Source organism: Mesoplodon mirus (assembly GCF_964341445.2).
Source record: "Mesoplodon mirus genome assembly, chromosome: 10".
Classification (NCBI taxonomy): Eukaryota; Metazoa; Chordata; class Mammalia; order Artiodactyla; family Ziphiidae; genus Mesoplodon; species Mesoplodon mirus.
In genome coordinates this window covers 94,618,907-94,646,582 of record NC_138986.1, presented here as the reverse complement: position 1 = coordinate 94,646,582, position 27,676 = coordinate 94,618,907, and the positions used below count along the sequence as shown (strand labels likewise).

General features: G+C 41.7%; 1 protein-coding gene across 2 annotated transcripts in view; it reads left to right on the top strand.

The window, feature by feature from the left end:
* The window catches only part of HMGN3 (high mobility group nucleosomal binding domain 3), a 29,466-nt gene extending 5,041 nt beyond the window's left edge, over positions 1-24,425 (top strand). The window contains exons 2-6 of one of the 2 annotated variants that reach the window (XM_082633892.1): positions 12,410-12,460; positions 18,550-18,579; positions 21,956-22,006; positions 23,290-23,362; positions 23,946-24,425. In XM_082633892.1, coding sequence (XP_082490018.1) covers positions 12,410-12,460; positions 18,550-18,579; positions 21,956-22,006; positions 23,290-23,362; positions 23,946-23,959 — 219 coding nt within the window. In that variant the 3' untranslated portion in view covers positions 23,960-24,425. Of the gene's footprint in view, positions 1-12,409; positions 12,461-18,549; positions 18,580-21,955; positions 22,007-23,289; positions 23,404-23,945 lie in introns of both variants that reach the window. The other variant, XM_082633891.1, reaches the window with a different exon arrangement.
* The last annotated feature ends 3,251 nt before the right edge of the window (positions 24,426-27,676 follow it).

The following is a 27,676-nucleotide window of genomic DNA, read 5'->3' as shown; positions in this document are numbered from 1 at the left end:
AGGGTTTTTTGCTTATAGCCTTCTAATTAGTCTAATTTACATTTCCATAATAAGGAATGATGATGAGCATCTTTTCATGTGTTTACTAGCATAATGGATATCCTAGGTGAAACATCTATTCAAATGTTTTGCCCATTTTGAAATTGGATTGTTCATCTTATTATTGAGTTGTAAGTGTTCTTTATATATTCTGGACACAAGTCCTTTATCAGATATATGATTTATAGATCTTTTCCTTCAGTCTGTGGCTTTTAAAGAAATTTTGTCTTGATGTCTTTCAAAGAACAGAAGCTTTTTAATTTTGATGGAATCCATTTAGTGTCCTGTCTAATACATCTTTGCCTAATCTAAGGCCACAGATATTTACTTCTAGAAGTTTTATAATTTTAGCTCTGATATTTAGGTTTATGATCCATTTTGAATTAAATTTGTGTATAGTATGAGATAAGGGTTTCAGTTCTTTTGTGTGTGTGTGTGTTTGTGTGTGCGCGCGCATGCGCAATGTGGATACCTACCTGTCTCAGCACCAACTGTTAAAAAGACCATCTTTTTCCCACTGAATTGCCTAGGCACCTTCGTTGAAAATCAGTTCATCATAATGTAAAGGTTCGATTTCTATCCTCTGAGTTGTGTTGCATTATCTATAGGTTTGTCCATATGTCAATACCACATTATCTTGATTACTGTGGTTTTATAGTAAGATTTGGTACTGGTAATGTCAGTTCCTCACTTTGTTCTTCCTTTTCAAAATTGTTTTGGCTCTAACATCCTTTGCACTTCCATATAAATTTTCAAATCAACTTGTAAATTTCTACAACATGCCTGCCATGATTTTGTTAGGGATCGAATTGAATCTGTAAGTCAGTTTGGAGAGAACTGCCTTCTTAGCCATATGGAGTTACCCAGTCTGAATGTGAAAGGGCCTGATATGTAGTATGCCATCCATAAATACTTGCTGAATTTAATTGCACCAATATTGATATGAAACCTGTATTTGAGTAAAGGCTCCAAAATGCCAGGGCTATACATTTTATTCATTCCTTCACTCACTTCATATTAAATAAACATTTATCAAGCATCACCTTTATGCAAAGTACCATCACCTTGGGAAAGTAAGTGAATTATTGTTTTTTCCAACCCTTTTGAAGTGAATGAGTAAAGGCCCTATTTTTAAGGATCTTTCAGTCTGACAGGGTACATAATATACATATGTCAGTATTCATAATTCAGGGCAAGAAGTGATAATGAGCCACAAGAAAAACTATGAGCTCTGAGCATTCAAAAGTTTGGTCAGACTCTGTGTCCAAAGAAAAAACACTGGCAGAAAGTTGTTTGGTTAAAAGAGTTGGGGATTATAACTTCTTTTTTTTAAATCACAAGAGGATCAGTGCTAGTTTGTTAATAAAGGTGATCTCTGAAGTCTTGCTTTCTTTGAAGTAGAAGGAAGTTAAAATCAAGGCCGGTTACAACATTTGGGGTTAGATTGTGTACGGTAGCTACCCTCACTCATTAGTAAAGATTCAGTGACTTCTTGGCCCCTATGCTTTTCTGTAACCACCCTCTTGTGTTTAAAATGTGGTTGTCTGGGACCATGTTTCTAAGCTGACACATGTTATTTGATTGATTACCTAATTTTGAATTAACTTTGTAATCCTTCTAATTCCACTTGACCATGAAGTCTTTGGTGGCTCTGTGGTCTTTTTTTAATCCCCCTACATCTCCTCGCACAGGTACTGTAACTGTTTGCTGAACGAGTGCATGAATGAATTGTTTTCAAGGGAAGAAGGTAGTAACTTTAATTATTTCACATCCTTGTTGGGGAGATAGTCCAATACAGCCTGGCTTTACTGTTTACCAGCTGTGTAATTTAGGGCAGGTTACTTAACTCCTCCCTAAGCTTCTGAGTTCCCAATTCTCTGAGACTCGGTTTCCTCATCTGCAAAACTGGGCTAAAAATATGTTCTACCTCGTTGGGTCGTTGGAGGCATTAAATGAGAAGGTGAGTGCACAGTTCTTAGCACAGGGCCTGGCGTGTGTGAGACGGTCAATGGCTGTTCATTATTGTGGTGCTGATATTTTTAATTATTAAGAGAACTACAGTGAAATAACAGGCTTCTAATAGGCCAAGCTTCCATTTTGTAGGACCAATGGTGCACAGATCTCACCCTGTATGTCCAGTTAACTGCAATTATAGGAGTAGGTAGTGTTTTTGAAAGAACACAAGCTTTCATCTGGTGCATTTTTACATGGTTGATTTTTCTCACAGAAAAAATTATGCTTAAAAATATTGCCACATAACATTAAAATTCCCTTGGCAAATCAGTTATCAAGTGATCCTCTTTTCCTATATTTTTTCCCCTAAAGCACTGCCTTTCTTTACACCAAAGTTAAATAGATTCCACTTTCCTGCAGGGTACAATTTGGAAATGGTGACTGAAGTAAACATCGTTTAATCTGTCTGCTTTCACACTACCTGGTATGTTGAAATACGATGTTAGTCTCCTGAGTAATTTAAAAATCAGTGCTGAAGATAACGAACCAAATCAAAATGTTGAATATTTTCTCCCGCTGGCTGCTTATTTATTGTACATTTAACTGCGTTCTTGGAAGAGTTCAGTGGAATCATGTGTGGGTTCCTGGTCGAGGTATTTATTGAGTCCAGTATTTTTACATCTTGTGAGCATGTCCAGAAACAGGGCCATTTATATATGCCCAAGGCAAATGCATGTTCAGTCCCAGAAAGTAAATGATATGCATAATCAGAAGTAGGGAGATATAGAAAAAGGTTTTAAATCTCAAAATTGGTTCCAAAATTTAATATTTTAAGAAGAACTTATATCCGTAACAATATATACACATATTTATTCCCATTAAAATTTAAAGAGCTACCACTTATTGAATACCTGGCTGTACCGGACCTGAGCTTTGTGCTTTATAGCCGTTAGAATAAAATAAAAATTAAATAAAAATATGTGAAGTTGTTACAAATAAACCTGTGTGGCAAGTATTGTGGTGTAATTTCATATTATTTCATTTTATTCTCCCCGCAGTTCTGCGAGGCTGTGCTCATCTCACAGTAAATAACATGTAGGTGGCTTTCTATGACTCAGTCACTGTTCCCAGCACTTTGCATTAATGAGCTGAATTGTCCAACCACCCGGTCAGGTGTGTGCTCTCCACACTGACATCTTCAGAGGTAGCGGGTGGCCGAGCCGGGAGTGCAGTCCTGGCTGTGTGGCTCCAGAGCCTGTGCTCTGAACCACCGAGCCCTGTGGCCGGTCCCATCCTCATCCACAGTGAGAAGACTGGGATTTAGTGTGATGAAGGCATTTCCCCTGGGTCACACAGCTGGGAAGGGACCTAGCCAGGAATGCTACCCCAGCCCTCTTTTACTCAAGCTTTTTCTCCTAACCATGACACCACAGTACTTCCCGTAAATATTTATTTCTAATGGCCTCGTGTATTTTTATTTAAAATCAAGGTGCCCAATGAATGAAACAGGGAAGATTCAGGAGTTATGTAAATATGTGAGTGTCCATCCGTTTAAAATGTTGTCTTTATTAAGATATAGGCTGATGCCGTTGTTTCTAGGTACCAGTCATAGGAAGGTACCCCACAAGTCATTATTATCTGTGATCACGCCCTAAGGCTGCCCTCAGGGTCCAGGCCTCTGGCTTCTGAAAGATGTACGTTATCATGAAGCCTTCTGGGTGTTTCAGGAACTAATGGACTGTAGGGTCATATACAAGGTATATATATGACGTTTCCCCATCCAAGCCTTGGTATCTGAGTATTGAGGGTCTAAAACTTCATATTTTCTCAAATTCCACCATGAACTGCTGGATTTACTATTTCTAAGATGTATTGTCTTCGTTAATTTGTTATATTTCAAATAATAGGGGTATTCCCCTGTGACCAGAAGCATGTAAACACACTTGAAAATTATACAATATATTGAAAGGTTATAATGTAAATGTTAAGCCACCATTGCTTATGCCTTGGATTTTAAAAATGAGCAGGTGTTTTGTTTTAGCAGGTGTTAAAAGCCTCATAGTTTAGCAAAGCTGTTGGACCTAGAACTGGATGGATTTTTATTTCAGAGTCCTGGATTACCAAATGATTCATGTTTAATTACAAAAGTTATTTTTAAAAGATATAAAGTGATATTATTTTAAAATTATATCCTTATTATTCTGACCCCATACAAAGGTAAATACAAAGTTCGCCCAAAGAGATTTTTTTTTTCTTTTCTTTCTTTCTCTCTCTTTGTTTTTTCTTCTTTGGGTACAAGCTGTGGCTTTTTACAGTACAGTACTGGACAGAATTTGTTAAATTCTACTTCATGGGAAGTTGTGAGTCTTGGGCCTGGTGTATGTAGGAGGTAAACATACCAAAGGCTTGAGGTGATCAGCGTGTGAAGCTTTAAAGACTCCTTCTGAAGTTACATATATATGCCACATAATACAGTTTTTAACTGTATCTTTTCTATCTACTTCTCATTGCTTTCCTTTATCGCTTCTCTTAATTAAAATTTTTAATTTTACTGTTCCCCCTTTGAGTGGTCACATGTCCATCACATCAGAGCTGGCTGATTCATTTTGCAAAAATATAAGGAACATCATAACTGTGTTTATCATTTAGTAGAAATAAACTCATGTCTGAGCAAATAGGAAAATAAAGTAACTGTCTGATAACATCCCTTTAAAATGCCTGGTGTAAAAGTTGGAAGACTGGGGTCTAGTGTGGTCTCCACAACTCTTTATTGGGGGAAAGTCACTTGACCTCTTCGAGTCTCTATTCTTCATCTGTAAAATGGGAATATTAAGACAGTCCCTGTGTATCTCAGTGCTACTGAGGGGATCAAATACAGCAACAAGGTGAAAGTATACAGAGAAATGTAAAGTACCATTGAAAATGATAGAACTGATTTGGTGTGTTGCCTTTTGCGGTATGCAGGCCTCTCACTGTTGTGGCCTCTTCCGTTGCGGAGCACAGGCTCCAAACGCGCAGGCTCAGCGGCCATGACTCACGGGCCCAGCCGCTCCGCGGCATGTGGGATCTTCCCGGACCGGGGCACGAACCCGTGTCCCCTGCATCGGCAGGCGGACTCTCAACCACTGCGCCACCAGGGGAAGCCCTTAAGGCTTATTTTAAAGAAGCAAGGCAGTATTGGAGGATCCCAAACATATACTTACAGCATGAATGAAAAACAGCCATGCTGATGTTAAACAATGGTCCTTGTGACTTTGAATAAAATTTTCAGTGTCTGTTTCATATGTCAAATTCAAATATGTGAATATTTGAGTTTAAGGGAAGTACCTGTTATTTGGAAAACTTCATAAGAATTTCCTGGACAGTGCCCCCATTTGTGGAGGGAAATTAATCAAGTAGTTGTGTTTATGTGTTAATTTTAGCAGAAAAGTAAAGAGTTAGTTGTGGACACATTTCAGTCTTTCTCTGGGTGGGTTGTTTGGATTTTTGTCCTAGAATGGTTTTCCTCCTCTAACCAGCTTACTATTGGACTGCCTTCTTTTCTCCAGCCTTAGGTTTATAACAGAAAATGTAAATTGATTTTAAAAGAAAATGTAAAGAAAAATAATAATAATTTATAAACATTTTGACCAGCAAGTTAGAGAAAAATCCCCTCAAAGTAATACATTCCCCAGGTGAAAAGAAGTGGTTGTTGGTTTATTTGCAGTGTTACGTCTACTCCCAGCTTTCGTGCATCAGCATGGATAACCCAGGAGTTGAGACTGGATTTGTTCTATGCCTGCTGGCAGATGGTTACTTGAATTTCATACGTACTCTAGGCTCTCAACAAATTCACTTAAGTTATAAGCAGTAGCCCTTGTCACTTAAAATCTTAGAAGGAAAACTCTGAGAGCCTACACTTACCAGTAAAGACTATTTGGAACTTTAATACAAGGTCCAGTACTCTTTGCTGAGAACCCTGAGCCCTCCTCTTCCATCTCCTGTGGCTGAGAAACATGGCACCAGGGGGTACTAGCCTTTTGTTCCTAGCTTCCTGCCACACCCTCAATATTTTTCTCTGTAGTGACAAATTTGGAGGCTAAGGCCATGTAGTGCTGTTCCCAAGCAACTGTGGAAGGCCATAAGGATTTTCTCATCTTCTCTGATACCTTCCTGAGTTTGGAGAGAGAAAACTGGGTTCACCACCCCCACAAGAGCCCCTGTGTAAGGTGGTAACCACTGCTACCAGGGGAAGGAGAAGCAGGAGAAGCTCAACAGTTGGTAATTTGTCCTGTTGATTCCTATGGATGGTCTACAGAATGAAAATTCCAATTTTCTTTTCTTGGTTTCCTGAGAAGGGCTGCTGCTGCAGTTATCTTAAGGAAACACTGTTGTGTCCCCTTCAGTGCATTTTCGTGTCTTCAGATGCAGGACCCAGGCATCTTTGTGAGATGGGAGAATGGAGACGGTGCAGTTGGTCAGCTGCTGAAGGAAGCTGAGCTCCCTCTGCCCGTCTCTCATCCTACACTCACCCAAGAGGGACAGTTCTGAATTCGCGTTTGTAATGCTCTTGGCTTCCTGTCTTACCCAGCTCCAGATTCCTTCATATCAGCACAAATGAAATGACTATGAATTATATGTCTTGAACAGAAAAGGAAGAGGCAGTGTGTGGACCAGACTTATAAGCCATTTAAGAAATACAGAAAACACTGGGACTTCCCTGGTGGTCCAGTGGTTAAGACTCCACACTTCCATTGCAGAGGGCATGGATTTGATCCCTGGTTGGGGAAGTAAGATCCTGCACGCCGCATGGCATAGCCAAAAAATAATAATAAAAATAAAAATAAATAAATAAGAAAATAACTGTTTAAAAAAAAGGAAATCAGAAAGCACTAATAGTCATGGAATTTGTGTTAGGAGTAGATGTGGCACTGCCAGCTGGGCTTTGCTTCCACTCCCCTACCCCCTGAATATTGGTAATATTTTAGGGGGTTTTAAGTACAGAAAAATTCAGGAAATAATATAACATACCTATTTACCCATCACTCAGAATTCACACATTTGAACTTTTTTTTATCCTATTTGCTTCAGATCTTTCTAAAAATAAAATGTTACAGATAAAGTTCAAGTTCGGAACACCCCCTTGGTTCCCTTCCCTTGTCAGCCTCCCTGGAGAGAAGCATGATCATGAATTTGGTGTGTATCCTTCCAGTCCATGATTTTATACGTTTATGATGTATATGTCATATATAAATCCATAATATTGATTTGTTTTAAAATTTGTAAAAGTGGAATCATAAACCTGTATTGTTCTGTGTCTTCTGTTACTTGACATTATAATGAATGAATATAATTTCTTTAGGTGTATTATGATAACTAATATATTTGGGCTTTTTTAATGACTTATTTTGTGGTTTCTATTTATTATGTGTTTTCCTTTGGTTTGCTCTTTTCTCTCCTGCCTTTGATTGTAAAATTTGCCTTATTCCACTTCTCCTGATTTTTAAGTTTATAGATCTTATTTATTTTCTTAAAATTTTTAATGCCTGTCTTTAAATTTTGTTTTAACAGAGTCTAAAATGACTCTGTGTCAGTATCATTCTCCAGAGCAAAACCAGGACCCTCCCATGCTGGGGGTGAGGATGATCTGTTCCCCCTCCTCTCATCTTCTGCGGTTGTTATTGTCTAGAATTGTGCCATCCAGTATGGCAGCCATTAACTGCATGAGTCTATTAGCCAATGAGAAAGAAGGAGCTGAATTTTTAAAATTTTAGTTGTAATCAATTTAAATTTAAGAACTGGTATTAGATTCAGTTACTGGAAAATTTTAAATATGTTTGCAACAACCTGGATGTGTGAAACTACTATAAACTTTATGACCTCTAACATATTTAGAGGGTCAGGTACTCCTGGTGAAAACTTAACATTTGAATGGAGGTGTACTGTAAGTCTAAAATACATGCCAGGTTTTGAAGATTTAGTGCCAAGAAACTTCGTGAAATATCTCATTAATAATTTGGATATTGATAACATGTTGAAATGATAAAACTTTAGATATGTTCAGTTATATAAAATGTGTTATTACAATTAATTTCACCCATGGCTTTTAACTTGCTTCATGTGGCGGTTAGAAAATCTAAAATTATGTGTTATAATTCTATAGGGCAGCACTAGTCTAGGATTTCTACTGAAATATTTTTAAACACACAAAAAATACATACTAGTATCTACAGGTAATAATTAGATTTGCCAATATATTTTATACATTTTTTCTTACATATTTTCCTTTCATCTTAATTCACTTTTCTTATCACTGAGTTTGACTATTTAGTACTGGATCCTTGTTGGAAGAAAGGCTCTGTTGGTAGTAAACTCTCTCAGTATTTGTATTCTGATATGTCTTTATTTTGCCTTCGCTCTAGAATGATAGCTGGGTATAGGATTCTAGGCTGACAGTTTTCCTCAACTCCTTGAACATTGCTTTGTAGTTTCTTATAATTTATAGATGCTTGAGAAGTAATTCTTTGAAAATAATTCATCTTTTAATTCTGATAACTTTTAAAGATTTTTCTCATTTTCCTTGACCTTCTGTAGTTTTATTATGTCTCATTGTATTTGTTTGCTTTGTTTTGTTTCCAGTTTGTTCCTTGGTGTGAGTTTTCCATCTGGAGACTCATGACTTCAGTCTGGGAAAGTTCTCACCCATTATGCCTTTGCCTTCCTACTAGTTAGTATCTCTGTTCTCTGCTTCTGAATGTCTATGAGATACATGTGGAAACTTGCAGTTAGCCACCATGTCTCCTAACCTCTCTTTTGTATTATCTCTTTATTTCTCTTTCCTGCATTCTGGGCTAATTCCTCAGCAGTCCGTGACAATTCATTATTTCTTCTACTGTCCCTGGTCTAGAGTTCATGTTTTGAGTTTTTTTATTTCAAGGAGCCTACTTTAATTTTCAGAACTTGTAATTTTTAAAAGTTCAACTACCTGTTGATTTTTGCCAAATTTCATGCTCTTGGCTGATTTTGTGTCTCTATTGGGTCACCAGGTGTTCAGTGATCCACCTGCCTGCCACCTTGCCCTCAGATCATCTCTCAGTGGTGAGAGACTCCGACTCCCCCAGAATCCCTGCTGTGCCTTCCATCAGGCCACCACGTGTGTCCCCCACCCCTTGCTGGCTCTCAGCTCAGTCCCCATCTACTTGGGTGCTGAAGGAGCCTCAGATATGTGCATGAGGTCTTTCTGTTAGACCATGGTTCTCTGCCCTCTTGACCCTTCTGGGTTCCAACTGGATTAGCATAAGCCTGCCCTGTCTGGGGGGGTGGGGCAAGAACCCCTCTGCCTGGGGATTCCCCACATCCCGTCTAACTCACTTCCCTTCCCGTCAGACCACAAGGTGGTTGAAGTACATCTGAGATCATCTGTGTACACCCCCAAGCCTCATTTCTCCCTTTTCTTTGTTTTTATTCCTCAAGATCCCTTGGGACAAAACCTTCGGGCTTCTCTTTTAATCCCTTCATACCATGATCTCCTCTCTCTGCAGCCTCATGGCTAAGTGTTAACGGTGGACAGTGTGTGTGATAAGACAGCCCGAAACGGTAGGTCTTTCCAAAGTCGTATACCTGTTACTCTGTGTAACAAAAACAGACGACAAGGTCGCAGGGACTCTGGATGTGAGGAGATGTGCTCAACCTCAAGGCCCTGTTGAATATGATATATCCTGTTTGATAATTCAGAAGGCTTATATATTTTGTTGTATAACATCTGTATAGCGATTCAGTCTGTGAAATGCTCTCGCCAACATCTGGCTGGATCGTAAGCATGACCCTCTGAGTTAGATGTCATTATCATCTATCAGATGAAGAGAGTGAGCCACAGTGATCAAGTCACTGCCCCAGATCACACATCTCCTAGGTAGAGAGCCACGACTGAAGCCAGTGTCTTGACCTGCATGTGTGCCACAGTACCCCGCTGACCCCAGGGTGAAGATCACTTGGGCTGTTCCTGACTTGCAGTTTTCTATGTGCTTGTTCATGGAATGCTCTTACGGAGAGGTTGAACTTTGCTGGAGCTGTATCTCTTCCCATCTCCAGTCTTAGGTTCATTCGTTCATGCATCTGCAAGTATTAACATTTTCAGTTATACCTGCTTTTTTGGTGGGGTCTTTCCAAGTTTCTCTTTTTCAATAATTTGCGTCCAATACAAACATTGTTAGGTCAGTGTTTAGAGAGTGATCTTTCGGTCATGTTGCTATCACAAATCCACTGCCTAGAAGAATATTGAACCTAATGTCACTAGCATCAGTTTAAGAACATTTTTTTAATGTCATTTAACATCAGTAGTAGCTGTGTGCTGCTTCTTTAAAAGCCTATCAGTTACAGCTGGAGGGTACCCCAGATTGACTCAACTGAGTGGCCTGATAAGTAAGAATGAGGGCCCAGCACTTTAGACAACAGAGGACCTGGTTTGTGGCCAGAAGGGTCAAGTTTGTAACCGTGGAAATGAGCAAGGCCAAATGGCTCACCTAGGGATTCAATTTTCTAAGATTTTTCTGTCTCTAACTCAGCTGGCCGATACAGCATGAGATCTGTGAGCCAGACATTCTTTGCAAGAGAGTGGGGACAGAAAAGAGAAGTTCTGGGACTCTACCCCGCCCCCCCCCCACCAGTCCAGTGGTTAAGACTCTGAGCTTCCACTGCAGGGGGCACGGGTTTGATCCCTGGTTTGGGAACTAGCATCCTGCATGCCGAGCAGCATGGCCAAAAAATAATAAATAAATAAATAGAAATTTGCACCAAGAAATTTAACACAATGAAAAAAAATAAAAGAAAGAAAAGAGAAGCTTTGTTTTCCTTGATGATAGAGAAGATTCCATGGATGAGGGAAAAATAATTTGTTGATTTGGGAAACAGGAGAGAGCTCCATGGATCTGGGAGGTTCTGAAGAGAGATGAATCGGTAGACGGTGGGTAACGGTGGGTGACAGGCAGCCCCAGGGAAGAAGAGAAGGCTTATTGTGTCTTGAAGCAAAGCTTTTGTCTTTCTCAAAGTCTTTATCTACTTCTGACCTGTGTTCTCCATATTACTTTATAATCTAAGTGTTTATTTTCTTTGGCCGTGCTGTGCGACTTGTGGGATCTTAGTTCCCTGACCAGGGATCGAACCCGGGCCCTTGGCAGTGAAAGCACAGAGTCCTAACCACTGGACCGCCAGGGAATTCCCCTATAATCTAAGTGTTTAAATTTAGCCTTAACTTTATGTGGACTTTCCATGTATTCACATAGCCTAACTATTTTTAATCGCATTGCCTTAGTAATTATATCATTTATTTAAATATTTCTCTGTTATTTACTGATCATGTGAGTTGCTTCTAGTTATTTCATATTAGAAACAGTACCAACAAAACCGTATTTTTACAAAGTCTCTTTCTTTGAGTCTTCGTGCCAAAATTGGAATTACTAGGTCATTATATGATTAGTCCTAAGTGTCTTTTTCATGTTGCCAGGCTGTTCTCTGAAAATATTATATTAATTTACAGTGTCACCAACCCCAGCAAACAGTGGGTTTTAGGAGCTTTGAATGTTTTTCTCATTTTATCAGATGAGGCATTACCGCATAGCTGCTTTATTTTCCTAAGCCAAACATTTGTGCCAAATGTTGTTTGCTCTTTGTATGTTTTCACCCTGGGAACTCCGTTCCTATCTTGTGTTAAATAGTTTTAATTTTCTAATTAGTTGAAGAGTTTTTATCTTATTTATTGTCTTTAACCAATAAAAATATATTGGGGTCATTGATGTGTCTCATAAATCTAAGTGTATTTCCCCCGTTGGGAGTCAGGTTTGAGCTGTCGCGAGAGTGGGAGGGTGCCCCCCCCCCCGGGGGGGGATGGATCAAAATCAGGAAAGAAGTCGGCTGGCGTGGCCGGGCACTGGGCCGTCCTACCGAGGCTGGGAGTGTGTGAGAGAGCCTGGAGCTGACGATGGAAAAATAGGAACTCACGATAAATGTATCAAGTCATATCAAGAAATGGGCTAGAAATCAAAGCTAGGCGAGTATGGGGTGAAAGTACGCTTTTGCGCTTGGCTTAGGTTTTCCCTGCTCTCGCCTTAGGGAAACAAAGTGACTGGAACATGTGTTGGGTCCCAGGCACCCCTGCTGCTGACTGCTGGGTCCCTGTTCTTTACCGGGCAGCAAGAGATCAATGAAAATTCCTTAGAGTGAATGTGCATTGAGAACAGGGGCTCAGATCAGTTCTTGCAATACTTCCTGGTATAATCTTAGAGCAGTTATGCAGATAAATGCAGTGTGTGTGTGTGTGTGTGTGTGTGAAACATATCCTCTTACAAACTTACTTTTCCCTGCAGAATATCATTGGCTTATGTGGTCTTTTAATATCCATTGTCCGATTTAAATACAATTCACCGAAATTCTTTCTTTCTAGTCTCCAGAGAATCCAGAGGGCAAGGATGGATCCAAAGTAACTAAACAGGAGGTAAGTGTATCTTTGACATCCTGTATTTAATTATTAACTGGAATTTTTAATATCGTTATGGTGGTCTACATCTGAATGAATACTCTTCGAAACCAGATTGTTGAGACGACATAAACCAGAGATAAAAGTGTGGCTGTGTAGCCTCCCTTAGCCTGGATAGATTTCAGTTAGGGGCACTCATGAGGCATTTTCCACTTGCTATGTTGTTTATGTTTCTACCTGTTGGCGCTGCTGTCTGTTAAAAGGGATACTGAGAATTCCTTCTGGGCAAAGAGCGAGATAATAGGTAAATTCATCAAGGAGAACAAAGTCGGCCTTTCACAGCAAGGAAATGAAAGACTTGATTTAATAAATTCTCTGCTCCAGTGAGTGAACTATAGATTACTTTTTGGGTTCTGAATATTTGCCTAAAAGGAGTCATCTCTAAAGTCAAAAACTATGAAGGATACATAAAATGTCAAAATATTAAAGTTTTTTTTAATCAGGAAAATTCTTAGGGCTTAGGATAGTTAGACAATAAGCCAAAGAAGCTCTGTATAAAATACAGAAATCTCCAGAAAGCTAGGAAGAGATGCTTGCATTTGACCTTCCGTGGTCATATCATGAACTTCTGAAAGGAGATGAGCTAAAAAAGCAGCAAGTGAGATGGTAACTGTGATGACAGCCATTCCCTTTTGCACAGAGCTTTACAGTGTGTGGAAAAACTGCAGCTCCTAATCCTTAAACTAAAAGGGGTCGTGGGAGAGACAAAAACAATATCTAGTTACGGATTCTTTGATTGGGTGACTCATACTGTGTTAATAATTCAGAGGTTGTCATGAGAGCAAAACCCCTACACACGATTTGTACAGGGAAGTTCATTCTGCCGAATGGAAAATCTTTAACGGAATCTGTAAAGAAATCATTTAAAAGCAAAACAAACAGAACTGCCGATAGCCAAGTCCCCACCATCCATTTACCCAGTATTCAGTGTCTAACATAGAGTTTGGGAGGTGAAGTTGGTGATCCAGAGTCACTAAACAAATGCTTAGAACCAACCGAAAAATGTTATCATACCAAAGTTCAAATGCTTGAATTTTCTTGAAAATGGCAAAATACAATTTGTAGGACAGTTGGCTAAGTGTAATACTCCCTTAATGTTTTTAGATTTGGGCACAAAATGCATTTGGGTTTCTCCTTGGGGACTGCTATTTAAGTTGATTTGGCAGTCAGAAAACCTAGAAACCATTACACACAGCAGGTCTTGGATAGTGAAAACAGCCTTTCCCTCCCTTCCACACTAAAAACCATCAAGCTGGTTGGAATATATGTAAAAGATTTTTGCTTATACAACTGTCTTATGCATATTCTTTTACCTCAGAATTTTTATTACTTATATTTTTACATTATTACTTCTAATATTTTATCTGATTACATGTATTATCTTATTGCTAACAAAAGTCTTGCCTAGAAAAGACTCTTTTCCTGTCCTTTAAGCCAACACCAGATTAAAACTTGTGATTTGCCTTCAGGACACCAACATAGTTGTTTGAAAAGGGAAAAGGTCAGTAAGTTGGTGGTGCTTTGGGGTAAGAACTGTCTGACCATATACTGATTGATTTTTTTCCCCCAGTGAATTGACTGAATTTTCCAGTTATGTCATGAGTGTGCACAGCCTAGGCTACAGCCAGTAGATATCAGTTACAAAGGGGGATCCCCTTTCGAAAATCATCTTCCACTCCATGATATTTAAAGGGCATAGTGCAGAGTATAGTATCTGGACAATAAATGACCAAAACAATATGCTACCGTCGTTACGCTGGGCAGTTTTCAAAGCCCTTTCACCTCCATTGTTTGATCTGATCCTTAAAATAACCGTGGAATGAGGGCAGAGAGCCTTTCAGCATTTTCAGGGAGACATTCCAACCAAAGCAAACAAAAAATGTAGGGAACACTTGAATGCACCTGGCTGCACAGATTCCACAGTGAACCAAAGGAGCAAAACTCTCTGCCTTCATGGAGCTTCCATTGTAGTAGGGGGAAAGAGACAGCAAATAAAAAGCGACTGAAAATTTGCTATGAAGACAAAGAAAGCAATGAGAGGGAGTAATTTATGTCAGAGAAGCGCTGTTTCGGTCAACACGTAGGAGTTATTATCCCCATTTGAAGAGAGCAAACAAGGCGCTCAGAGAAAGACATGATTTTCCCCAGGTGTCACGACTTGTAAACTGCAGAATCAGGGAAGACGTCTGCGTCTTCTGACTCAGAATCCCCTATCCTCAAGCCCCTTTTGGGGTCATCATAAAAATCTGGTCATGGGACTTCCCTGGCGTTCCAGTGGTTAAGACTCCACACTCCCGATGCAGGGGGCATGGGTTCGATCCCTGGTGGGGGAAGTAAGATCCCGCATGCCGCAGGACACAGCCAAAAAAAAAAAAAAAAAAAAAAAATCTGATCCCCCAGTGCCTTTTCTCTGTCTTCATTCTCCAGCCAAGGCCCTGATACACATCTTGCCCCACTTCCCCGTTTTGCAAAGAAGGGAAATTCTAATTAGCTCGTCATTCGTTTTTGAAAGTTAAAAGCAACTTGACTTGTGGGCTTTGCTTGGAAGTACATGGTGAAGCTCAGAAGCATTAAGAAATCTCATAAAAATAAATATGCTTCTGAATTCCAATGGAATGGCCCATATGTTTCAAGCAAAGTCCAGTATTCAGCAAAGTCCAGTGATCCTACTTGCATCTAGCTCTCCCAGGGAATTTTGTCATATTGAGATTAGACTTCTACATTGCTTTTGCAACCAGGACATTAAAGTGAAAGACTTCACGTCTTTCATAGTAGCCTTCACCGTAATTTTCTCCAACCCGGGGAATTACCATGTAACCAATAAAATGCTTACTGAATAATACCATAGTGCCCAGCACCTGTGTACCACAGTGACAAACCTTCACATTGTTCCTGTAACTTTTAGCGATCTGTCATTCTAAAAACCTTCTTCTTTTCCCTTAGAACTGCTCTTTTGGCCACTTTTCCTGAGGACTCACAGTCAACAGATGGAGAGAAATTCTCTTTTTTTTTTTTTTTTAAATTGAAGTATAGTTGATTTACAGTATTGTGTTAGTTTCAGGTGCATACAAAGTGATTCGGTTATACACATATATGTGTATATCTGTATTCTTTTTTTAAATTCATTTCCATTGTAGTTTATTACAAGATATTGAATATAGTTCCCTGTGTGCTACAGTAAATCCTTGTTGTTTCTCAGGAGAAATTCTTATTATCTTTTTATTCATAGTAGTTCTGCCCCAAAGCCTGAGTCTTAAATGAATACTTTGAATTCTAGTGTTTGAAAGAGGGAAAAAGAGCAGTCTGGTCTATTTTATATCTGGTATATATGGTCCAATCATTTATAGATTTGAAGGCTTGTGAAAGCTGATGAAACGTTCCAGGAAGGTGTATACACTTGGTGCATAATCAGTACTGCTGACTGTGAGTGAAGCTTCGTTTCAGCCTCCTGTGTCTGCAGTGAGAAAGGAAATCTCTTAGGATGGCTACCGAAAAGGAACGTTTAAGAGAAGTCTCTTTTTTTTAGCATAGAAAGAAGAGCTGGTAAATTTTAGCAGGAAGTCATAAAATCATTTTACAGTAAAACATGTGGTTTTTAGAGACGGCTTGGTTTAGACAGCCTAGAAAGGCAAACTCTGTTTTTGCATTAATTTCCTAGGCTTTTTATTTTGAAACTCTTGTACTGGACCTGAATTATGAAAAGGTAGCGAGTCTTTTGGATCGGAACAGCTTGCAGGCCCTGCAGAGCAGGGCTTGTTGGAAGTCTCTCTGGAAATCCCGGGGAGGGGGTGGCGGATGGGCGTTGGGGACCAGGGTTGGGAGCGGCTCTGACATCCCTCTGCTCTTCAGTGTGTTTGCGTCTTTGCCTGGAGAGGGAGGGAGGGGAGCAACAGCCCCGGAGTCGGGGGATTTTCCAGAGGATTTGGCTTCGCTTCAATGAGACCTTATTCAGGACAGCTCGTTGGTGGATAGGGAAGCCCTTAGAAGTAATGGTTAACCTTTTGGCCCCTTTTCAGGCTCCAAACTGGATGGTAAGTGAGGAGGGGCCTTGGCATTGCACCCTGCAAGCTCACACTTGCATGTCTGGCGCTTACCACTCCTTTTACCTCCACGTTTTACTGAGGGCTCCCACTACAGAAGTGCAAGACAAGGGGGTTCTGTGCAGATGGGGTCCAGATAGGAGACAGGGGAGGGAAGGCCAACCGGGCACACGCAGGGGGACACCAAGTGGGGAGGGATTCAGACAAGACCTGTTCAACCCCCTTTAGTAGAGAGGTCGCCGATTTTCCTCTCAGAGGGCATCTTTCTGAGCCCTCTTCTGCCGGCTGCACTTTCCTCTTGAGGCAGTGTGGGCAGTTCTTGAAGCCACACAGAAGCGTTAAGCTGAGCTCTGGTTGGTAATTGAAGGATGCTCCTTTGCTCCAACATGCTCAGAAAGCACACTGAAGGAGCACAGGTTCCCCACTTGCTGCCCGGTTTAAGTGATAATGCTGCCTCTTCGGGGATACCCAACACGTGCAATTAACCAGCCTGGGAAAGGCGCTACAGGATTTGGGTTCTGGTTCCCAGAATGGTTACTGGTTCCAATTATCCCATGATAATCCAGCAGACGCCGTGGTGATCCCCATGGAGCATCTGGTCCAGGCCCCGCCTCCCACACTGTGCACCCCTTACCCCTGCAGTGACGTGTCACAGCCCACACGTAGCCTGCACAGTCTCCCCGACTCGGCACGTTCTGCCTGCCAGCCTGAAGTCCAGCTCAGCTTTGCACACGACCCCAAGGTTAAAATTATTCCAGAAGGCTCTGGCCCTTCATTTCCTTCTGCAGTTTAAAGAAAGATGACTTTAGCTTCCGCTAGCTATTTTCAGCGAGAAAGTTCTTCCATGTGGAGACGGCAAGAAACATTTCTTTGACTTTGGCCTTGACCAGCTGACCTAGCCTGACAAGAGAATTCCATGATTCCTTGCAATCCTGAGCCAGGCTCCTGCTGACCCCCTTAAAAGATTATTTGAGACATTTCAGCTATTGTAATTAGGCAAAGTCTGCATAAGGCAGCAAATTAGGGGAAAGCTTGAGTTTATTTTTTTCAGCCAGTATTCTTGCATATCCACTGTATGTTAGGTGGTACACTGTTCTACTGGAGATAGAGCAGTGAACAAAACAGACAGAAAGTGTGGAGTATTTGCTTCTGGAACACTTTTAAAGAAAGGCAGTTGTACTTTTAGAAAGTGAAATCCCTCGGGGAGCCGTCTTTTGCTGGTGGGAAGTAGAATATCAATTCTATATGCGTTTTTCTGAAATGCCTAGAACAGTTCTGCTCTTACAAATTTTCTTTGCCATGTCGTTTGTTGTTAACTTGCACCATCCTTGAAGAAAAGATTTCCTTGAACAATACCAACCTCAACCCAGTTTCTCTAAATTTGTAAACTTCTAAATGAAAAGATGAGGTTATTAAAAAGATTATTTACATCTTTCAATGTGTGCATTTCATAGATAAATCAATGTGTTTATTTTGTTACAGGTAAAAGGAAGTCTTGCTTGTTAACTGCCTAAGATTTGTAGTCATTCTCTTTTCTAATGTAGTAACCAGGGAGGGGACTCCTGCTATTTCGGTTTCTGCACAATTATATAAGCCTCTTTTAGTATTAATTTATAAGCTTTAGTTCCATTTGTAAGGAACAAGAGTCAGACTGGACTGGTTCTTAAATAGCACCTCAGTGCTCCTGTGGCCAGTTTTATCACAGAAGTTTGGGTCGGAGCCTAAATGTGTCTTCTTGGCCTTTTCCTTGTCCGCCCCACCCTCTACTGCAAAAGGCCATTTCTTTGAACCGTGAGCCTACACCTCTTTAGGAACAGTTCTTCTGGAATATTCCAGTGCCCAGGGCACTTGGGGGTATGTTTCACTCTGCTCACCTGGGGAGGGTAATGGGACTCATGCATTCTATTCTTTCAACAAAGTAAGACAGTAAGAATGAATTTTTAAAACTCAACTTGGTTGTGTATAATCACCAAAAAATATGTCTTTTTGTTTTCCTTTCCTTTGTAGCCCACCAGACGGTCTGCCAGGTTGTCAGCGGTGAGTACTTTGGACCCCATTGTTGTTAGCTCTTTTTTTTTTTTTTAATGTATTTATTTATTTATTTATGGCTGTGTTGGGTCTTCGTTTCTGTGCGAGGGCTTTCTCTAGTTGTGGCAAGCGGGGGCCACTCTTCATCGCGGTGCGCGGGCCTCTCACTTTCACGGCCTCTGTTGTTGCGGAGCACAGGCTCCAGACGCGCAGGCTCAGCGGCCATGGCTCACGGGCCCAGCCACTCCGCGGCATGTGGGATCTTCCCAGACCGGGGCTCGAACCCGTGTCCCCTGCATTGGCAGGCAGATTCTCAACCACTACGCCACCAGGGAAGCCCTGTTAGCTCTTATGAATACACGTTCCCTCGGTCCAGAGCAAAGCAGCAGAAGGAAGATGAAGGTGGTATTTCCCTTGAGCTTTTTTTATTTCCTTTTTAGAAATAACCTGGGTCAGAATTTCTAGCAACTTTGACCGGTGTTGCCAGCAACTCACTTGATCAAACACGTTGGTGAAAAACAGTGGCCAGCCCGTTTAGCAAGCATACAAAGCCCAGGAAGCTGTTTGATATCACTGGATCCCTGAGATGAAGAATTACATTAGCAAAGTCCTAGCCTTCCATTGTATTCCTTAGTCAGGACGTTTTGAAGGTTGTCTGAATCCATAGGCTCTAGCCTCACTTCAGAACTAGAGAATTTGAAAAAGTAACGATTTCCACTCTGCCACCTGGGGCCTCCTTCTGTGGGCCAGGCCCAGGGAAAGGACAAGGGTTAAGATCATTAAAGCTGGGACTGGCTGGTGTGAGCAAGCCTTGGCCAGGAGTGTGCCTCAGCCCTCCTCACCACGCTGTGCTCCTGGCTGGCTCCAGTACTCCTCCCTGCCGCCCTGCTCATGCACCAGTACTCCTTCTGCCAAGACAGGGCAGCCTGCCTCTCTGGCGGAGGACTTGGGTTACTTTATGTGCACTGCCCGCTGACACGCAGAGGGAAAGGCATGGACCTCTTGGCTGATGGCACGTATCCTGATACGAGATAGCCTGGGAGCTGCAAGCTACTGTGACCTTCAGGGAAGCATGGATTTCCTCCTCAGCCCACACCTGTGCCTGGCACAGTGTAGGGAATCCAAGCTGAAATGGATATTGGAAACTTGTTTCTGAGTTAAAAAAAAAAAAAACTGGTTTCTGGCTTTTCTTCTCAATATATTTTTGCTAAACTTGTTTCACAAATTAAAAAAATATATAGCAGTTTCTGGCTTTTCTTCTCAATATATTTTTGCTAAACTTGTTTCACACATTGAAAGAAAAAAAAAAGCAGGTATTGGGACCATTCACAGGTTCAGAAGTATAGCCAGGTTTGGGTTGGCTGAGCCAGTGTTTCACAGGAGTCCCAACCTAGGAAGCAATGTCAGAGGTACCAGGAAGGTTAAGACCTGGGAGGTGTGGTCGTGTGTGTACCCAGTTAACCCAGATTCTGCCAAAACCCCTCAAAGGTGGTGTGCTTGTCCAGTGGTATAATTTTCACTGTGGTTGAGAAGTTAAGTTTTAACTCTTTTGTAGATTTCACTGTAGATTATACTGAAAGCCATTGTATTCCATGGATATCTAGCCTTTCAAGGGGGTAGATCATGTAAGTCAAAAGCCAAAATTTAAGATAAGGCCTTTCCTGAGCACCAGGGACCAGCAATATAATACCTTCCACTGACATCGTTGCCCGTGGTGCTGACGCAGAGCCTCCTTGGAAGCCTCATCATTTCCTGTTCCATCAAAACACGAATGCTGAGTTTGGGGGAAAGGTCTGTCTTAACAGAAAATAATATGAAATGACATTATTTGCTGTAAATTGAGAAAAGTAGGACATGTTAATACACTACATCAAAGCCCAAAATAAAATTTTTTAATCCTGAAAATTTAGGAGCCATGAAAGCTGATAGATGTGGGGAAGAAAGTACAAATTTACAGTGGTCAGAAGGTTAAGGTAAATAGTCCCTACTTTTCAAGCTCCACTTTATTTTCTTTTTCTTTTTTTTTTTTTTTTTGCTTGCGGTACACGGGCCTCTCACTGCCGTGGCCTCTCCCGTTGCGGAGCACAGGCTCCAGACGCACAGGCTCAGCGGCCATGGCTCACGGGCCCAGCCACTCCGCGGCATGTGGGATCTTCGCGGACCGGGGCACGAACCCGTGTCCCCTGCCTCGCCAGGCGGACTCTCAACCGCTGCGCCACCAGGGAAGCCCTCCACTTTTCTTTTTTTATTTGAGAGGTCGTGTCCAATGGTCAATCTTCCAGAACTGAGCTGACTGCAATTTCAGTTTATGCCCTTGATGGAAAGGGCCAGGTTCTGTATGATCCTGAACCTCTGGAAGTATTGGGGAGGAACATGTGTTTTTTCTCCATGGGGCGGGCAGAGAGGGACTCCGGGCAGAGTTTTCTATTTAAAAACCATTCTCCCTGGTGCCAGGAAAGAAGTGTAATTTTTTCCCAACTCAACGAGAGAAATATTTGCCCTAAGATAGCTATAGAAAACCACAGGTTTACACTTCCGCTGTATCTCCATGTGCCCATCTCAGACCCCTGGGAAGCAGCCGGGCTGAAGCCCTGTGTGACGGGGCCTGGGGCCACGGGACAGGTGGGCTCTGTTCCCAGGAGTGGGGAGAGCCACACGAGGCAAGAGAAAAAGAGTTGCCCGCTGGGCTCTTTGGCTAATAGGGTCTGTGAAAGATCTTGAACTTTGGGAGCTAACAGTGGACATTGTATCATTATAATTGTGTTCTTAATAACAAGCTCTAGGGACAAATGAGCCCAGGGTCTGGATGGGCAGGAGAGTCTCCTCACCTTGAGCTGGCCTTGGAAGAGGAAAGTAGGGAGAAGCTCAAGCTTCAACAAGCGCTTGAAACCTGCATCGGAGGTGGGAGGATTTGGAACTGGCTTTGGAACACTTCACGGGCAGCTCTCTTATTCCCGATGGGCTTTTGCCTCTGATGGTGCTAGGATTTCTAGACTGTTCGGAATGCCGGTGTCACTGAATTCACCGAGTCATTTGGCCAAGGGCCTGAGTCGTTCCTCTTGCTGCTGTGTTGTGATAAAAGGAAGTACAGAGACATGGGACACAGAAGCTTAAATCTCTCTTCCCGGAGAGCTGTTCTGGCCCGGGGAATAGTGAGTTGGCTTTCAGATCTCACCTGCCATTCACTTGAGAACCCAGGATGAAAATAGTTATGAAATGCGGAGGTCTTTTTGCTGCTACCTGATGCTGAAAATAGGACGACATATTTTTTTTGAAATGAACATCACAGTCAAAATGGACTGTCTTTAGCAGTCTTGTTGCTGTTCCTTTTGGTGCTGAGGGTTGTCTTTTTTCAGCATTTGTATAACTTAATTTATCTTTGCAGAAACCTGCTCCCCCAAAACCTGAACCTAAACCAAGAAAAACATCTGCTAAGGTAAGAGGTGCTCCCCCGCCCCGCTCTGGCTTTTTCAGCAGTGAATAAATTATAATCCCATATCCCAGAGTCATCCGAGGCACGATCACATTTTATGATCCAGGCTCAATGTACGGACTAGAAAACTTCCCCCAGCTACAGACAGGCTTTCTCCGAAGGCAGAAAGCCTGTATGTTTCACTGGGCGTGTGTTTTCCGTTTGGTCCGTAAAGCGAAGGAGGTCAGAGCGTGTTGGTGTGAGAAGCCTCATGTCCAAGGCGGGGTGTGGTAGCTGCCTCGAGAACACGCCATTCAGATGGGGCTCAGAAGGGGTGAGCCCAGGCCTGGGCGACACTGCTGCCAACAGCTGGAGGCGTGGGGAGGGGCTTCTGACGTCACGTAACTGATCTGAGGAGGTCAGTCTGAGGACTAATAATAATCCTATAATAATCAATACTAGCAAATAATTAATACCGGCAAACAGTTACATGGTGCTTATGCTATGCATAGATCCTCACATCAGCCCTACCGAAGTAGGTACACGTATCCCGTTTGGCAGATGAGGAAACTGTGGCACAGAATTATTAAGAAATTTACCCCAAAATGGCTTTTCTGTACCCTGCCCTTCAGAGCATCGTCCCTTGCTGTGAATTTTTTGAAACGATGTGTATGTATCATGGTGTGAGTAGGCAGTTCGGAAGCAGAACTCATTTCTGTGGCTTGGTTATTTTTATTTTTTTATTTTTTGGCCGCGCCGTACAGCTTGTGGGATCTTAGTTCCCCGACCAGGGATCGAACCCGTGCCCCCTGCCGTGGAAGCGCAGAGTCTTAACCACTGGACCGCCAGGGAAGTCCCAGCTTGGTCTTAAAATCAGGAACTTTTCTTCCTCTGGGCCTTCCTTTTAAGCGCTTTCTCAGCTTTCTTGTCACTTAAGCCCCAGGTCCCCACGCGCAGTGTTTCTCTTGCTGGGTCTGCCCTGGCTTCACCACGTCCCATGTCCCCCTGCTGCAACTTCCCCACGGCAGAGCCACTTCTCACTTGAGCAAGAGACGGTGCTCACCAAAGACACACACGAGGGGAAATCAAAGTCCAGTGGATTTTCTAAGCTGCCTGGTACATGTTCATGGAGCCTCCGTGTCACCCACTCAGAGCTCAGGGGAACCGGGTTTCCATTTTCCCCTAAAAGCCACCACATTGGCCTTGCTTGTGTTTCCCCCTGTGCTTGGACGGAGGCTGGCTGAGTTTACACAACATCACACCGTGTCTAACACGCTCTGTTTCCCTGTGCTTTGATCCCCTGTTAGAAAGAACTGGCAACAAAGGTTAACAAAGGTGCTAAAGGGAAGGAGGAGGAAAAGCAAGAAGCTGGAAAGGAAGGTACTGCACCATCTGAAAACGGTGACACTAAAGCTGAAGAGGTACTTTCCCTAAACACCTCCCGCTGATTGAATCAGTGTCTTGAAAGCAATTGCTCGATCCTTCAGCCGGCGACCGCATGTTCATAACGTCTCTCTTTATTGCCTGTAATGTTATTGCAGATCCACATCTCTCGCTCAACTGTTAATGTCTCAGCCTCCAGAGGTACCCCACCCAGCACACTGTCAGTAAAGGGGCAGATTGAAACAGTGAGAGTTAAGGGTACAGTAGAAAATTCCGCACGTTTGCAGTGACTAGCATCAGATAGTAGTGTGGTGTTCTTTTTATCGTGAACCGAGGGAGCTCACAGGTAAAGCTTCCGTGGTCGTTTGCAAAGCAGAAAGCAATAAAGGCAGCCAAGTGTTTGTGTCCTATTTTCCTGCCTTGTCTGTTTTACACCCAGAGTTGAAGTCGGTTTTGCAGTAGAGCTGCTAAAAAACAGATGTTCCAAAGTGTGTGTGTGTCGGTGGGGTAGAATCTTCTTTGGCTTATAGTTGTTTTAATAGTAACTCTATCTTTTTTGTCTTCCGTTCTTTCTTCACAGGCACAGAAAACTGAATCTGTAAACGAGGGAGAATGAATTGTCATGAAAATTGGGGTTGATTTTATGTACCTCTTGGGACAACTTTTAAAAGCTATTTTTACCGAGTATTTTGTAAATGCTAATTTTTTAGGACTCTACTAGTTGGCAAACAAAAATATATAAGGATGGACATTTTACCTTCTCGTAGTCATGCTTTTTGGAAATTCCTGTCATCCTTGAGTAAAATAAATACCAGTTTAATATTGGAAGCTGTCTGTAAAATTGATTCAGCGTTCCATGCACTTGCTTTAAAAATTTAGTCCTGTGCATACTGTGGTGTTTTTACTGTGCGTATTTGAATTTTTTCATGCAGTTTTTCTAGAGCAATAATCAGTGGTGCTTTTGTACCTAAGTTTTACGTGATTTTAATGAAACATGGATAGTTGTGGCCACCTGCTGACTATTTGTGGTTTAAAATAAAAGGTTTTCCTGCCTGCAAAATACCTGCCTCTAAGTAGTGTCTTTGCTAAATGTAGGCAGTGTTTCATTTTATTGTTGCAGAAGATGTAAAGAATTTCTACAGTCTGTTCTGCGATGGTCTCTCTAATAAGCCAAATAGGATTGTTTCTTAATTTTCTGCCCTTTAAAAATGTTATTTTAATAAAATCATCTATGAGTGCCAGCGTAGAAGATTTACGTCTAATATCCTTTACACCAGAAGTGGCCCGCAATGGTCACCATATAATAAAACTTAATACAACACTATTTTATTGAAGTCCTTATAAATAGGATAGCGTTCTGCTAAAGCAGAATGGTGAAAAACCATAAACTTGGACTCATCCTTGAAAATGTTCCCACCTTCAAAATAATACTAAGTTACACATTCGTATTAAAATACTTTCCCATTGGTTGAGGACTTCACAGCTTTGAAAGCACTTTATACCCATGTGACCACATTTCAGCCTTGTGTCAGCATAGGAAAGGACTTGGCCTAGGTATTGTCAGAAAGAAATAGGAGAGTATGTGACTTACTTCAGGCCCACAGGAAAGAGAAAAATCGGGACTTGAACCTGGTCTTGTGAATAGCGTTCCTTAAGTCTGTTTGGGCTGCTATAACACAATACTGCAGACTGGGCATCTTATAAACAGCAGAAATTTCTTGCTCACGGTCCTGGAGGCTGGGAGTCTTGAGATCAGGTGTCAACAAAGTCAGGTGAGGACCCTCTTCAGGTCTCAGTCTTCTCCCTGTGTCCTCACATCGGGGAAGGGGCTGGGGATCTCTCTCTTTTATAAGATCACTAATGCCATTCATGAGGCTCCAGCCTCATGACTTAAGCTCTTCCCAGAGACCTCACCTCCTACTACTATCACCTTTGGGAGTTAGGATTTCAAAGTACAAACTTTGAGAGGACACATCCAGGCCATAGCAGTGTCCTTCTGTTTCTGGAAGGACAGTGGAGCATAGAAGCTGTTGTATAAATGTAATTTTGTTTGTCTGTTTGCATTCCTGAAGAAGTTGGGTAACTGCATGAACACCCCAGAAGAGCTGAAATCTGCAGATTCGTCTTAGATGAAGGTTTGAATCTTTTAAAATGGAGAATAGTAATTGCCTGTGCTGCTCAGGGACTCTTGCAAAAAGGCTGTTGTTTCTCAGGGCCTTCCGTGCATTTCTCTTCTTATCAACAAAAACAAGTTCCCTCCTCCAGTGTATATTTTGGGGCTCAGAACTTAAACCTGTGTCATTGTCCCAAGTTTGTCATTAATCTACTGCAGATATCAACCATGTTATATACAGAATAATCTCGTTTATAGTTTCTTTGGCTTCTGATTATGAAATGTACCTTAACTCACGAGTGTTAGATATGCCAAAAACCACTTTTGCCCCAAAGAAAAATAGCTGGTATCCTGTGAACACTTTAAAAAAATTTTTCAATGTGCAGTAAGCATGCAGTTGAAGTACATTGCTGGCTAGCTTCCAGTTCAGAAGTGGAATACAAACTTAATAGGTTCACTTTTTTAAAAGTTACAAAAGTGCTACAGGTAATTTTTTTTAAAAATATCAGACATTACAAAGGTATATAAGGTGAAAGTCAGAATCCTTCTTTCCCCCATTCCTATCTCCCAGAAGTAATCACTGCCCACCGTTTTCTCTATTTTACTATGTATATATGTGTGTATATGTGCATATACATGCACTTGTATGCACACGTGTATATATGTGCATATCATTTTTAAATACTGTACATTCAGTTTTGAATTTAATTCAACCAATAACTTGTGTTTGGAGATAAAGATTATCTCTAATATTGCAATTCTGCCAGCGGTACTGCAGTAAACATTCTTATACACAAAGCTTTGCCTACTTACATCTTTCCACTCAATTAAATAATTCCCTAAAAGTGGTATGTCTGAATCAAAGGGAACGTACATTTGATGTTTTAAGTATTGCTCAAAAAAGTGATGCCCATCCACTTCCATCAACAGCATGTGAATGCCAACTCTTCCTGCCTTTGTCAGCACCCTTATTTTGGTCAGTCTCATAAATGAAAAATAATGCCTTACTGTTTTAATTTTCAATTTATTTTATTACTAGTAAAATTGAGCTTTTCATAGTTTAATGTCATTTGAATTTCATCTGTAAATTGTGATATTTTTATATTTTTATATTGGGGAATCAGTGTGTTTTAAATCATTATTATTTACAGTGACCACTGATGCCATTACTTTTAATTCAGACACACAAAGATCAGTGGTCTGTAGGCCACTGGTATATGTCTCTTAAAGCTTATGGGTATTATCCCTGCCACATTGACAAAGCAAGGGAATACTATAGAGCAGACAGCTACCAAAATAGCCCAGAAGCCCCACATTGGTTCCCGAGAACTTGAAGACCTGAAGGGTACACTGCCAAGGGTAATGGATACACTGCCTGCAAATACATAGAAGGTTTGGGAATCCCATCCACTGCCACATTGCCTACCCCTTTGGTGGATGTATTCAAGTTAGAAAAATATGTGTTCTCCAAAATACCTGTCTGCTAATCTGCTATGAATCTACAGTGACTTTGAGTCAAATGCCCGGTAGTTGAGCAATGCACTGCTTGTCCAGTCATAAGTGGTAGTCCTAAAATTCTCCCTGAGGGTGGCCCATGGATTGTGGTGGAAGAAGAGTGGGCTTTGACAAGCTTATGGTTACCAGGGGGAAAGGGCTGGGGAGACGGATAGATTGGGAGTTTGGGATTGACATGTACACACTATTTAAAATAGATAACCAGGGCTTCCTGGTGGTGCAATGGTTAAGAATCCACCTGCCAATGCAGGGGGCACGGGTTCGAGCCCGGGTCCAGGAAGATCCCACATGCCGCAGAGCAACTAAGCCCGTGCACCACAACTACTGAGCCTGCTCTCTAGAGCCTGCGAGCCACAACTACTGAGCCCACATGCCACAATTACTGAAGCCCACATGCCTAGAGCCTGTGCTCCACAATAAGAGAAGCCACCACAATGAGAAGCCCGCACACCACAACAAAGAGTAGCCCCTGCTCGCCACAACTAGAGAAAGCCTGCACGCAGCAACGAAGACCCAATGCAGCCAAAAATAAATAAAGTAAATAAATTTTTAAAAATCTCAACAAAAAAATAAATAATAAAAAAAAATAAAAATGATAACCAACAAGGACCTACTGTATAACACAGGGAGCTTGGCTCAATATTCTGTAATAACCTAAATGGGAAAAGAATTAAGAGAAAGAA